Below are 12,149 nucleotides of genomic sequence, written 5' to 3'. Positions count from 1 at the left end.
CCAGGGCCCTTTCAGAAGAGCAGCCTGTTCTCCTTCTTTTCCAGAAGAGGAGGGATGCCTTTTCTAGCAAGTTAATGCGGTTGAGGGGGGAGCGGGAGGTGGAGGAATAGGGTGGGGAGTGGAAAGGGATCCCCAAGAGGAGGAAAAGCAGTGCTTGGGAGGTGGAAGAAGGGTCCTGGTTCCCATAGGTTCTCTGCGCTCAATAGGAAAGGGCTTGAGGTGGTGCCCCAACCCTGGTCAGCCTGGAGCCCTCGAAGCTGCTTTTTCCAAATGAAAGGTTGGGCTTTCACTCCCGGGGGTGCCTATGCTGGCTGGTGTGCACCCAGCCCCAGGTGTGGCTGTCTCCCTGGAGGGAGCATCCCCCTTGTCCTCCTCATTCTCCACAAGACACTGAGCCTTTTCCCTCTGCGCCGATGCATCGGGCGGGAGAGTGGCTCAGCAGCTCCAGAGTCTGCAGCCCCCCTGCCCCTGCCACCACCCACTTCTCGCTGACTCCACCGGCCTTCCTGGGGCAGGTACTACGAGACTGGCAGCATCAAGCCTGGTGTGATCGGCGGCTCCAAGCCAAAAGTGGCGACACCCAAAGTGGTGGACAAGATTGCTGAATACAAGAGACAGAACCCAACTATGTTTGCATGGGAGATCCGAGACCGGCTCCTGGCCGAGGGCATCTGCGACAATGACACAGTGCCCAGCGTCTCTTCCATCAACAGGTGAGTAAGCCACCCGGGGCCTGTGGAGTGGGACTCCAGCTCCTGGCTTTTGCCCATAGGGGCATCCCACTGCATCTGGTGTCTGCTCTTTGTCCGGCTTTGCCCTATCTCCCTACTCCCAGCCTGAAGTCCTTTGGGCAGGGAGAGGGGACCTGGGAGGCAATACGTTAGACAGACAGGGCTGTCTCCGGTTCAGGGCATTCCCTGCCAGGCTTCTCCCGCCGGTGTCCTGGAAATGAATCCAAGTGTTTGTAGTAATTAAGACTCCAAGATTACGCGCCTCGGGATCTAGAGACAATCACAGCCTGCAGCCCAAGCCTTTAAAATGACCACTGTCTATTCATTGCCTCCAAACAGACTTCCCTTTCTAAAGGCATGCTCCCTTCCCCAGGGGAAGCTGCCTGTCCTGGCTCCCCCACCCTCCCTGCCAACTCCCACAAAGCTTGCCTCCCAGGAGCCCAGGTCTTGCTAGCCAGCTCCACACAAATTTCCGGTCTACAAGCAATGGTGTCCAGGCCTGCAGAGCAAATGCCAGCCACCAGTCAGTAACTGGCAGGGAGTAGAACAGCTGGACAAAGATTTGGGTGTGAGGCAGTAAGGGAGAACTCTAGACCTTGAGACTGAACCTTGGGAGATGCCCCCAGCCACCTAGAGTGCCAGGCTGAAGTCTTTGCACTTATGACAGGCTCAGGCACATGGGGACACGGGCCAGAGTCAGCTCCACATATAGGATAGTTAGATCTCCTAGTCTCCAAACCACTCCAGTGTGCTCTCTGGTAGAACACATTTGCACACTCTATGCATGTAAACCCCAGTGAGTGTGCCAGTGTGCCTATCTGTGGTAGCTACAGAACATACAAACAGTGGTTGGGCCCAGGAACCCAGGCTGGGGAAAGAGATTGCAGAGCTGTACAACCTAACAATTGTACACAGAGACCCTGCACAAGTCACACATCAGTCAGAACCAAGTCCCAGATAGCCTTGCTCCCCCCCTTTTTAAGATAGCCCCACATGAAAAGAGGGCTAAGGGTTTCATGCCCTTGTTATCATTTCTACTCTTCATAGGCTCATTATCAGGACAACTAATAATTCAGATGGTACCTTATTCTGAAACTGGCATCACATATAAAGAGTTTTTTTTTTTTAATATTTTGCAAATGATATGGAATTATCCCAAATCATCCTGAAAACAGCAGGTAAAATTAGCTGGTAGAATGTACCTTGGCTAAAAAAGATTCCCTCTGCCACACTCGTGCTGTAACGTACTGCGAGGCGACCCCAGAAATTATCCCGGTGTGTGCCATCTGTATTAAAATGGTTATTCAGTTATGAACAGGGTAACATAATACTGATCAGCTAATTATACACCCTCCGAAAACCCTCCAGCTCCCGGGGCCTGGCTCAGCCAGGTATTGAAAGTGTAGCGATTTGACATTCAGATACCTTCCAAAGGAGCTGGAGAAAGATGCCCCATGGTTTGGGAGAGGAATAAGTCCTTCGCATTTAAAAGCCAGGGGAGGAGGCTGAGGAAGCTTGGGACTGAGGCTGGAGTGGCAGTTAGAGGGGAAGGGGACAAAGCATTGTTTTCTGAGCCATTTAGGGATTCAGTCTCTTGGCTGACTGCTGGTCCTGGGAGCAGTTGGAACTGAGTTCTTGGGAAGAGAAGAACCAGGGCCAAAGGTGGCCATGCTGAGGACTGACTGGGTAGTGGTGTTCTGGAGAACATTTAAGAGAATTGCTTATTGTCAGTGATAGGATTTTCAAGTAATTGGAGGAACCCAAGACACGTAGGGTTTAGGTAATTTGTTTTTCTTGAATGGGGTAGAGGAGTGGAGTGATAAGACAGGTGTGGTGGTGGCCCTGTCCCCAGTCCCCCCCAACAAATAGCCCTCACTGGCTGAGACCATTTTGGAAGCTGGCTTAGGGACAAGTTTGGGAGTACTTTTATCCAGAAAAGCCACAGAGTGCAGGGGAGAGGCAAGCCCAGGATCAAGCTCCAGAGGCTTTGAGGTACACCCACCAGAATCAGGACAAAGTAGACAAGGGAGCCGCAGATGAAATGAGAGTGGGAAAGAACAGCCTCAGCTTGACAGTGCTGGCAGCTGGGGAATCTGCCCAGCACAGAGCCCTGCCACCTGAGGGGCACAGTGGCTTCCTTCAGGTGTGGAGAAATGGCCATCTGTGGGCAGGTGTCACTGGAGATGGAGAGGGAGTGGGAGAAGAGGGACTGGGAGGCCACCAGCAGTGTGGGCAGCCAGCCCTGGGTCCACAGTTAGGCTTCCCAGCTTGCTTTGTCAATGAGGAGCATTCAGGCTCTTCTCAGTTTTGCTTTGGGCCAGCATCCTCCGATGGTTCATAAGTTGGAAAGACTTCTGGGGGCCGGGGGAATGCACCACATCCTTAGCTTCATTCCTGTAGGTGCTTTGCTCTGAAGAGGGAAGGTTTAGCTGAGATATGTTGTTTTCACCCTAAAGCCTGATAAAGACAGGATGTTTCTGCTGCTGCTGCTTATGTCAGAACTTTGCTTTTTCTCTGTTTTGAGAATTCTCACTCACTGTAGGAAGAGCCTGGAGATTTTCCTCTGTGCAGAAAGTGTGGTGCATCAGGGAATGGGTGGTTCTTGAGTTTAGAGCTTTGTTGCTGGTGAGGGGCCCACTTGTGTTGAGTACTTTATAACAGTTATGAGTAAGGATGTGCATGAGCCGGTGGTTGGCAAGGAAGGAGGTCCACACATGCTCACCCACCTGAGCCAAAGGTTTTTCATTTTCTCCTCCCCAAAACATATGCCGTCGCTGCACTTGAAATATGCTGTTATGGTTATAAACTAAATTGCTTTTCGTGCTTTAAAAATGGTTTTGACCTTCTCTGATCCTGTCGCGATAAAGGCTCGGCAGTCCAACCTGCATTCTCTATTAGCAAATCCCCCTAGAAGTGCCTTTCTGAACCAGAGGACTAGGTCAGGAAGACCACCCCACTCGTAGAGACCACTGTCAAAAATCCCTGAGGATTGACTGGGTTGCTTAGTGTGTGGAATTTATCTGAATATTTCTAAACATCGGTAACTGATTGCAGAGCACAGAGTTTCCAGCTCTTCAGCTTGTACACCGCTGCTGTAGAGAGTGGGTATTTATAAACAGGTGACTCTAGATGGAAACTTGGTGTGGGAAATGGCCTGGAGGGGGAAGAGGTAGAGGGAGATCCATGCTACTGAAAGGGGAAAACGTCACCTGGTTATACCACTGAGCAACTGACTAGGCAGGAAGGATTTTCCTGATTATATGCCAAAGTCTTCTGGTTTGGCTGTTGCTCTGGGCAGGCAATACAGCTCCTTTGAAAGAATAGGCACAAACCCCAGATAGAGTCTAGGGTAACTGGAGATCCCCCCAGGGTGCTCTCTTGGAATGAACTGACAATAAGGGCATCACCTTCTACTTTTTCAGCCTCAGTGACACTCTTTGGGGTCAGGGCCACTCCCCATTCCTAGATCTTTGGAGTGTACTCTGCCAGAGTCAACTGCTCACTGACCACCCACTACCCACACTCGCCCTTAGCCCGTTTGGCTCTAAGTGAGCACATTCATTCTCCTAGCAGTGGCAACGCTGGCTTCAATAATGCTATCATCCCAGCACTGCATTAAAGAATTTCATCCTGTACTATTTGAGTGTCTCAGTTGTGTCATTCTGAGGTCTTTGTCAGAGGTCTGGCTGTGGAGTGACAGTGGTCTACAGAACCAAAAAATCTGGGAGTTGCTCATCCTAGCCCAGGGAATGTTGAAGACACATTCAGGGCTGAGGTCTGTTTCTCTCTCTCAGAACATTGCATATTTGACTCTTGGACCTGGCTTGGAATGAAACGAGGCCAGAGGGGCGGCATTGCCGGCCACATCTCCATACCCTTGCAGCTGTTTGGTGGTCAGGGCTGTTGGTCTCGTGGCAGAGAGCCAGGGAAAATTGGAGAGTTAAGAAAAAGACTTCTACCCACAGAGGAATGAGAGAAATAAAGACAGAGAATTTGCCTTCTGTGGCCCTGAGCCTAGCAGACTGAGCTCACAAATAGCAGACAAACAAGCCAGTTTCTGAAAAATCTTGCTCACTTGTCCTTCCCCAGAGAGTCCCCTGTTGCAGAAGTTGCCCATCATTAAAATAACATGTGAAATAGGTATAAAAGTTGGTATTCTTATTCCTTAAAGTGGGCTAGAGTTGTCTTCCTGAAACGCTCAATTTTGTTTCCTCAGTTATTTTATTTTTATTTATTTTTGAGATGGACTCTTGTTCTGTTGCCCAGGCTAGAGTGCAATGGGGTCATCATAGCTCACTGCAACCTCCACGTCCTGGGCTCAAGTGATCCTCCTGCCTCAGCTTCCCAGGTAGCTGGAATTACAGGTGCACACCATAACCTCTGGCTAATTTTTTTCTATTTTTGGTAGAGATGGTTGGGGGGGGGGTCTTGCTATTGCTCAGGCTGGTCTCAAACTCCTGAGCTCAAGCCATCTTCCCACCGTAACCACCCAGAGTGCTAGGATTATGGGCGTGAGCCACCGCATCCGGTCCCTCAGTTACTTTAGACTGGTCTGCTTGGCCAGCAGTCTTGTTAATCTGACTGTCTTCCTGTTGGCTGGTTCTGCAGGTGTTCAGGCCAGAAAATGGCTTTCAGGTGAGAGCAATGGCTGGTTGCCCTGAGTTCTTACCTCAGCTGGCAACTCTTGAGAGGGGGCAGACAGGAGGGATTGGGCCTAATGATAGCTCCAGGTGGGTTTTGGAGGATGATGCAGAGAAGAATAGAGAGGGAAAATCCTAAATAAATAAATAAATTGTGTCCCAACTGTTCTGAGAACTCAATAAAACAATCACATCAAATATGAAGAGGCATAAATCTTGTGTCTGCACAGGTAACCTACTCAATTGCTTTTATTATCGCTCAGGCTGCCTCCATTTATTACCGTCCATGGCCTGGGCAAGGGAGGCTGCATGGAGGGTGGTCTCCAGTGCAATCCTACACCCCGAGAGGCAACAATCAGCCCATACAGCCAGGGATTTCGATGGGAGCCCAGGAAGGGCCCATCTGTCTGCATGAAAACCAATCAATAACTCTGTAACCAGAGCCCTTGTCACAGGGAAATGGACAACACAACAGTTCAATAGAGGGGCCATAGGGGGAATTAGCCAAGTGGGGATGGGGCCAGGCAGGAGCAACCCCTAGAGAAGGGAAATAGGGGTACCTGGAGAAGGGGAGATTGGGAAGGGAGGGGGATGTGGCAGCGGAGAACAGTAGCTTTGCATGCATATTAGCATAAGGAGGGAAGCATTATGCAAAGTAGACTTAGAGAATGAGAGGCAACATTGGACGTTAGGGTGGCAGGGAACATGTATTTTGGAAGGCAGTGAGAGAACGGGCTTGTTCTGGTACAATGGGATAGTGTGACTGTTTATATGATGGTATGTGTTTGTGGACTAGAATATTACAGCTTCTAGAGAAAGAGGAACAATGGTGGTAACTGGTACAACTGGTATGGAAGATTAATTGCAGCCCCCAACACCTGCACTCTGAAGAGTGGGCTCCCTATGAGCCCACATGGGATGGGGGCCCTGCTTCCCAGTCTTCTCAGCAGAACTGATGAAGGAACACCTTAAACCAGGGGCCCTACTGTCTGCTCCCAGCTTCCTAGGGCTCCAGCCTTAGCTACTCTGCAACTTTGCCTCTTAATGCTCAGGTCTGTCCTTAGACCCTCCTTGTTTCTCCCTGAAGTTGAAAGTCTCTCTCTTTCTCTCTTTTTTGTTTTTTTGTTTTTGTTTTTGAGACAGAGTCTCACTCTGTTGCCTGGGCTAGAGTGCCATGGCATCAGCCTAGCTCACAGCAACCTCAGACTCCTGGGCTCAAGCGATCCTCCTGCCTCAGACTCCTGAGTAGCTGGGACTACAGGCATGTGCCATTATGACCAGCTAATTTTTTCTATTTTTAATTGCCCATCTAATTTCTTTTTATTTTAGTAGAGACAGGGTCTCGCTTTTGCCGAGACTGGTCTTGAATTCTTGAGCTCAAGTGATCCTCCCACTTCAGCCTCCCGGAGTGCTTAGAATTACAAGTGTGAGGCACCATGCCCAGCCTGGAATTCTCATATTAGGAAAATGTATACAAACGGTCTTCAAGTTATGATGGTTCAACTTGCAATTTTTTGACTTTACAATGTGCAAAAACAACATGCATTCAGTAGAAATTGTACTTCAAGTACTCATACAACTGTTCTGTTTTTCACTTTCAGTACAATATTCAATAAATTATGTGAGATATGCAGCAATTTATTATAAAATAGGCTTTGCGTTAGATGACTTTGCCCGACTATAGGCTAATGTAAGTGTTCTGAGCATGTTTAAGCTAGACTAGGCTAAGCTATGAAGTTCCATAGTTAGACTCATTAAGTGCATTTTCAACTTAGGTATTTTCAATATATGGGGTTTATTGGGACCTAAGGCTATCGTAAGTCAAGGAGCATTTATATACTGGAAAGAATTCCTCTTTCACTTCCTATTCTTTAAAGGAATACAGTATAAAGGGTGCTCATCTGACCTGCCAATTCTCCAAATTCCTGCTGTTTCTTCGTATACTCACCCCATCCCTTCAAGCCAGGTGTCCAGGGCTTAGATTCTCACAGTGAACCAGCTACAGGTGCAGCTGTGCTCAGGGCAGATTCCCTAGCCATGTGCATGAGTCTAGAAAAGGGGGAAGGGCTGCTGAGACCTGAGGAGTGGGAAATGGTGTCTCACAACCAATGTCCAAACAGCAAGTGAAATATTAGACAGGTGAAAAGTTAAATCACCTTGGGTTTATGTATCTTCCACTGAGCTGCTGGGTTGAGATGGTTTCCTCCTGTTGAACACGTTATTTGTTTTGGTGCTAGAAAGGTGCAGCTTGAATATATTCATAATGGTTTATAGGTGTAGAGATTGACGTTTTCTGTGTGTGGATTTGTGTGTGTGTGTGTGTGTGTGCGTGTGTGTGTGTGTGTGTGTGTGTGTGTGTCTACTGTGTCTACTCTTAGAGCTCTGAGGCCAAGAGGAGGAAAGGGAGGAATTCCCACAGGACGTGACCTGAAGCCACGGACAAAGGCCGGACACCTTGTACTTGGGCTGTGATATCAATCATCAAGGCAGTCACTGGCCTTTGGGTGAGGCGGCAGCAGTAGCAGGGTGGCGCTGAAGATTTCTCATTTCATAATTTAGGCAAATAGGAGCCAGATTTTCCTTCAATAATTTGCATTGTATTAATAACACCCCGTAGTTCAGTCAGCCCCCAATTAGAGGGGCTTTGCCGCAGCGATGCCACCTTTATGATGGAAAGCCATGTGACCAGCTGTCCATCCTCGCTTTGACACTTAAGTCCCAGCCCAGTTGGAGGGGCTAGTTAGGGACAACTGCATAAGTAACCAAGAAGATGCCCTTCCCGGCACACTGCTTTCTCCAGAGCTGTGGTCCAGTGACCCACAAACCAGGTACCTCAGGAGGAGGTATGGCACTGGGACGGTGGGGGGCAGACCTCTCCTCAGGACCAGGCTGCAGGCCAGCCTCCAAGACCTTCCTCAATAATCCAGGTGCCAGGGACGTAAGGAAGAGGCTCACTGGGCGTGGGAAATGCGTAGCTGGCCTCTGGAGTAGGCTTGGCGTCCAGGCCAGCACGATGGCTGGGAGCAGATGATGAGCAGATGCCTGGGGCCTCCTGAAGGGAGCACAGGGAGCCTTTGGGTGTGGGAAGTAAGGGGAAATGGCCTGGCCCTGGAGGAGAAGCAGGTCCTGGTGCACTGGGAGCTCTCAGGTAACAGGGGAAGGCGTGGCGGAGGGAGGGAGACGGGAGAGGCTATAGAGCCCGGCTCCTCTCATGGCACATCCTCAACAACTGTGGGAGCAACAGGCTTTTTCTTTTGTTTATTGAGAGATAATATGATGAAAAGACATTCTGTGTTTTCATAAAGAGAGAGAGAGAGGAGAGACTGGGAGTCAGGTGGCTCCTATTCTAGCGAGGCTCAGGCTTATGGTAGGGATGTGGGGGAAAAGAAAGGAGTGCCCTGAAGTCCAGACTGGTGTTTGCCAAGGGCGGTGATGGAGACAACCCATGGCTATAGGGCTCATGTGTACCAACGTCCTCAGGGTCCCGGCAGGGAAGGTACATGGGAGAGGCTGCAGGAGATGAGACAGAAGGAGGCCAGAACTGGGCAAATGTAGCTGGAGCACACAGGCCCGGCCTGCAAGGTGCTGGTGCTGGAAGACTGGAGTTTGAAAAACTCCGTGCCAGCCAAATGAAACACAGCTTTGGGCTTGGTTTCAGCCAGTCCAGCTAACTGAACATTCTTACCTCTCTGCCTTAGGGCAGAGCAGTAACATCAGTGCAAGTACAAGAGACAGGATATTTCCTGAGCCCCTTAGTCCAGAAGCTCCTGCGGAAGGGAGTGGAGGAGGGATTGTGACTCCCTACAGCTAGGGGAGGAGAGGGTGAGATGTGGATGGGGAGGAGACAGAAAGTGAGGATGAGGACTGGAAGAGGGAGCAGGAGGCCAGGAAGCTGAGTGGTGGAAGGGAGCTGTCTGGGAGCTGCCTTGGCCTGGATGGGCTCATTTGGGACTGGAGCATATGGCTGAGTGCGGACACAGAACGCTGTACAGGACACAGCATTTGAGCCGGGGGCTTGGATCTGTTCCTCTGAGCCAGGGGTCTATGGTAGCCCTGCAAGGTCTCGGAGGTGGCTGGAGGAACCAGAGATCCAGGCAGCTGGTCATCCAGGCCGATGGGGGCCTGAGGAGTGGCCCAGAGGTGGCAAACGAGAAAAGAGAGGACCAGCCAGGGAGGAGAAAGGTGGGCAGGTTCTGAGAAGAGGGTGGAACAAAGGAAGCAGGATGGGAGGTAAAGTGGTAGGACCAGAGTTGTGTGGCTGTTTCTGAGAGGGCCCCACAGGAGCATGTGGTGTGGCTGTGGCCGCCTGCCCCTCGGCACGCTGCAGTGCAGTTGCTCCAGCCTGGCCCCTGGCAGGCTGGAGAGGCAGAGTGGGGGAGAGGACAAGCAGAAGGTAAGGAGTTCCCCACCTCTGGCAGGTTCCAGATTACAGCCTCTTCCACCCAGAGCCCTTGGCCACTTCACTCTGGACTTCCTGCTCTGCCTGCCCTCAGTCCTGTCCAAACTTCAGTGATCTCCCTCTGCAGCAACCCGGAAACAGAGCAAGCCGCAAAGCAGGACCTGCATCTCCTGGCAGGGCTGTGTAGCACGACAGCAGGCTGGGAGGGGACCTGTGTTCCCCTTGCAGGCACAGCAGTGTCAAGAAAGTGGGAGCTGGGCGTGGTGGTGCACACTTGTGGTCCCAGATACTCATGAGGCTGAGGCAGGAGGAGCACTTGAGCCCAGGAGTTCAACACCAGCCTGGGTAACATAGCGAGACACCATCTCAAAAAAAAAAAAAAGAGAGAGAGAGAGAGAGAAATCAGATAGAGGATGGATTGGAGAGGACTGGGAGAGAGAGGAGGGGGGTGGAAAGAAAGAACAAAAGTGACTCCATGCTGGGCGCGGTGGCTCACGCCTGTAATCCTAGCTCTTGGGAGGCTGAGGCGGGCGGATTGCTCAAGGTCAGGAGTTCAAAACCAGCCTGAGCAAGAGCGAGACCCCGTCTCTACTATAAATAGAAAGAAATTAATTGGCCAATTGATATATATATATATAAAAAATTAGCCGGGCATGGTGGCGCATGCCTGTAATCCCAGCTACTCGGGAGGCTGAGGCAGAAGGATCACTCAAGCCCAGGAGTTTGAGGTTGCTGTGAGCTAGGCTGACGCCACGGCACTCACTCTAGCCTGGACAACAAAGTGAGACTCTGTCTCAAAAAAAAAAAAAAAAAAAAAAAAAAAGTGACTCCAGAGCTTCAGCAAATAGGAGTGAGCCCTGGGAGCAGTTTTCCCCTAGCCCTGATGCTGGGGTGGGAGGTGGGGGGGTGCTTTGCTGGGCCCCGCTCACACCTGGCAGGCAGGTGAAGGAAGCTGGAGGAGATCGGCAGCCTGCAGGCAGTATCGGCCTGACAACCATTCTGCCTCTCATTTTGTGAGCTTTCCTCCTAATTCTAGAGGGCAAGCAGTAGGGCCTGCTTTCGTGTGTTGTCCCAAGAGAGGTTGATTATGTGTTGGGAGGTTCTGTGTGGCTCTGCTTTGGAAAGGGTGTGTGTGCTGGTGGCATCTAGCTAAGCCTCGCATCCATGCGCTTGGAAGCTGTCTAAATGGCCCTGGCATCCCAGGGAGCTCTCCAAAGGAGTCAGTCTTGTCAAACTGGGAGCTGGTGGTTTGCTACTCAGAAGGCTTCCAGCTAAAGGAGTTGTTTGGTTCCAGAATGAAAGTCCCTGCCATCACTTGGATGGCCTTTGTTTTGGGATGTTAGCAAATGTTCTCCAGAGAGCACAGGGTTGAATGGACAGTAGACGTCCTGCTGGGTCAATGAGTGGGGGTCCTGAGAGGTACACAAAGGGTCCTGACACATTTGGTCTTGGTGCATGCACGTGTCTCGGGATGCAAACACTCATGACCAGCGTGCCTTTGCTCTCCTGGAGGTGAGTGTTCAAGTTTGTGATGGTGGGGCTGTGGGTGCGTGTAAGGTTGTGCCAGAAGAACTGGTGGCAGTTGCTTTGTTTGTGTCTGCTGACCTCAAAGGGAGCATGTGTTTGGGTAGGAACAAAGGCCAAGATAGCTATCTCCTTTTATCCTCTGCAGAGTGGGTGCCTCCCCTCCCACTCCCCAATCCCTTACTCTTCTTCCTCTTTCTCCTCCTCCTCATTGTTACCCGGTACTTGGTACTTCAGTTAGCTGGTTTGGGTTAGGAGGCCAATCTCAGTAGACTCTAATTGAAGAGTGAAGAAAATCTGATAAGATAAGGAAGGCCATCCTTCCTCTAGGGACCAATAGAGGTTTCATGTTCCCCTCCCTTCACTTCTCCATGGAGCTGACACCAGGGCAGGCAGCGTTCCGACTGTGACTGTCTGGCACTGGGGAGAGCCAGAGGGAAGGCAGTATGCCCAGGGTTGGGACTTGGATTCCTTACCCCATCACTGTGGTCCTGGGAGGTAAAGCCTAACAAAGTCCGGATTCGAGAGGAAAAAGGGTAGCAGAGAGACAACAGAAGACAGGAAGAAAGTAGGAGCCGGAGGGGATTGACACTGACTGGCCCTTGCTAAGGCCTGGTTTTTGGCCACAGACATGGACTGTGCTGGGGACGGGGTATCTTTTTTAATTAGGGAAGAGGTTTTGAAGCCTTTTGGCCAGTCAATGGGGCTGAGCACTCAGCTTTCTGCAGAAGGTACAACCCTGATTGGGGTCCAGCTCCTCCTGGAAACATCCTCATTCTCGACCCCCCCACCCCCCGCCTTCCCACCCAGCACGTGCACATCTGCCTCTGCCCCACCCTCTCTTCCCTGAACTTG

General features: G+C 50.9%; 1 protein-coding gene across 3 annotated transcripts in view; it reads left to right on the top strand.

Annotated features, from left to right (window-relative positions):
- PAX2 (paired box 2) overlaps positions 1-12,149 on the top strand; it is an 89,733-nt gene that overhangs the window by 14,832 nt on the left and 62,752 nt on the right. For all 3 annotated transcript variants that reach the window (XM_076009847.1, XM_076009849.1, XM_076009848.1), the window contains one exon: positions 516-713. In XM_076009847.1, the coding sequence (XP_075865962.1) occupies positions 516-713 (198 nt within the window). The remainder of the gene's footprint in view (positions 1-515; positions 714-12,149) is intronic.

This window comes from Microcebus murinus, chromosome 14 (genome assembly GCF_040939455.1).
Source record: "Microcebus murinus isolate Inina chromosome 14, M.murinus_Inina_mat1.0, whole genome shotgun sequence".
Classification (NCBI taxonomy): domain Eukaryota; kingdom Metazoa; phylum Chordata; class Mammalia; order Primates; family Cheirogaleidae; genus Microcebus; species Microcebus murinus.
The sequence above is the reverse complement of the archived record's forward strand: the minus strand, read 5'-3'. Positions and strand labels throughout refer to the sequence as shown.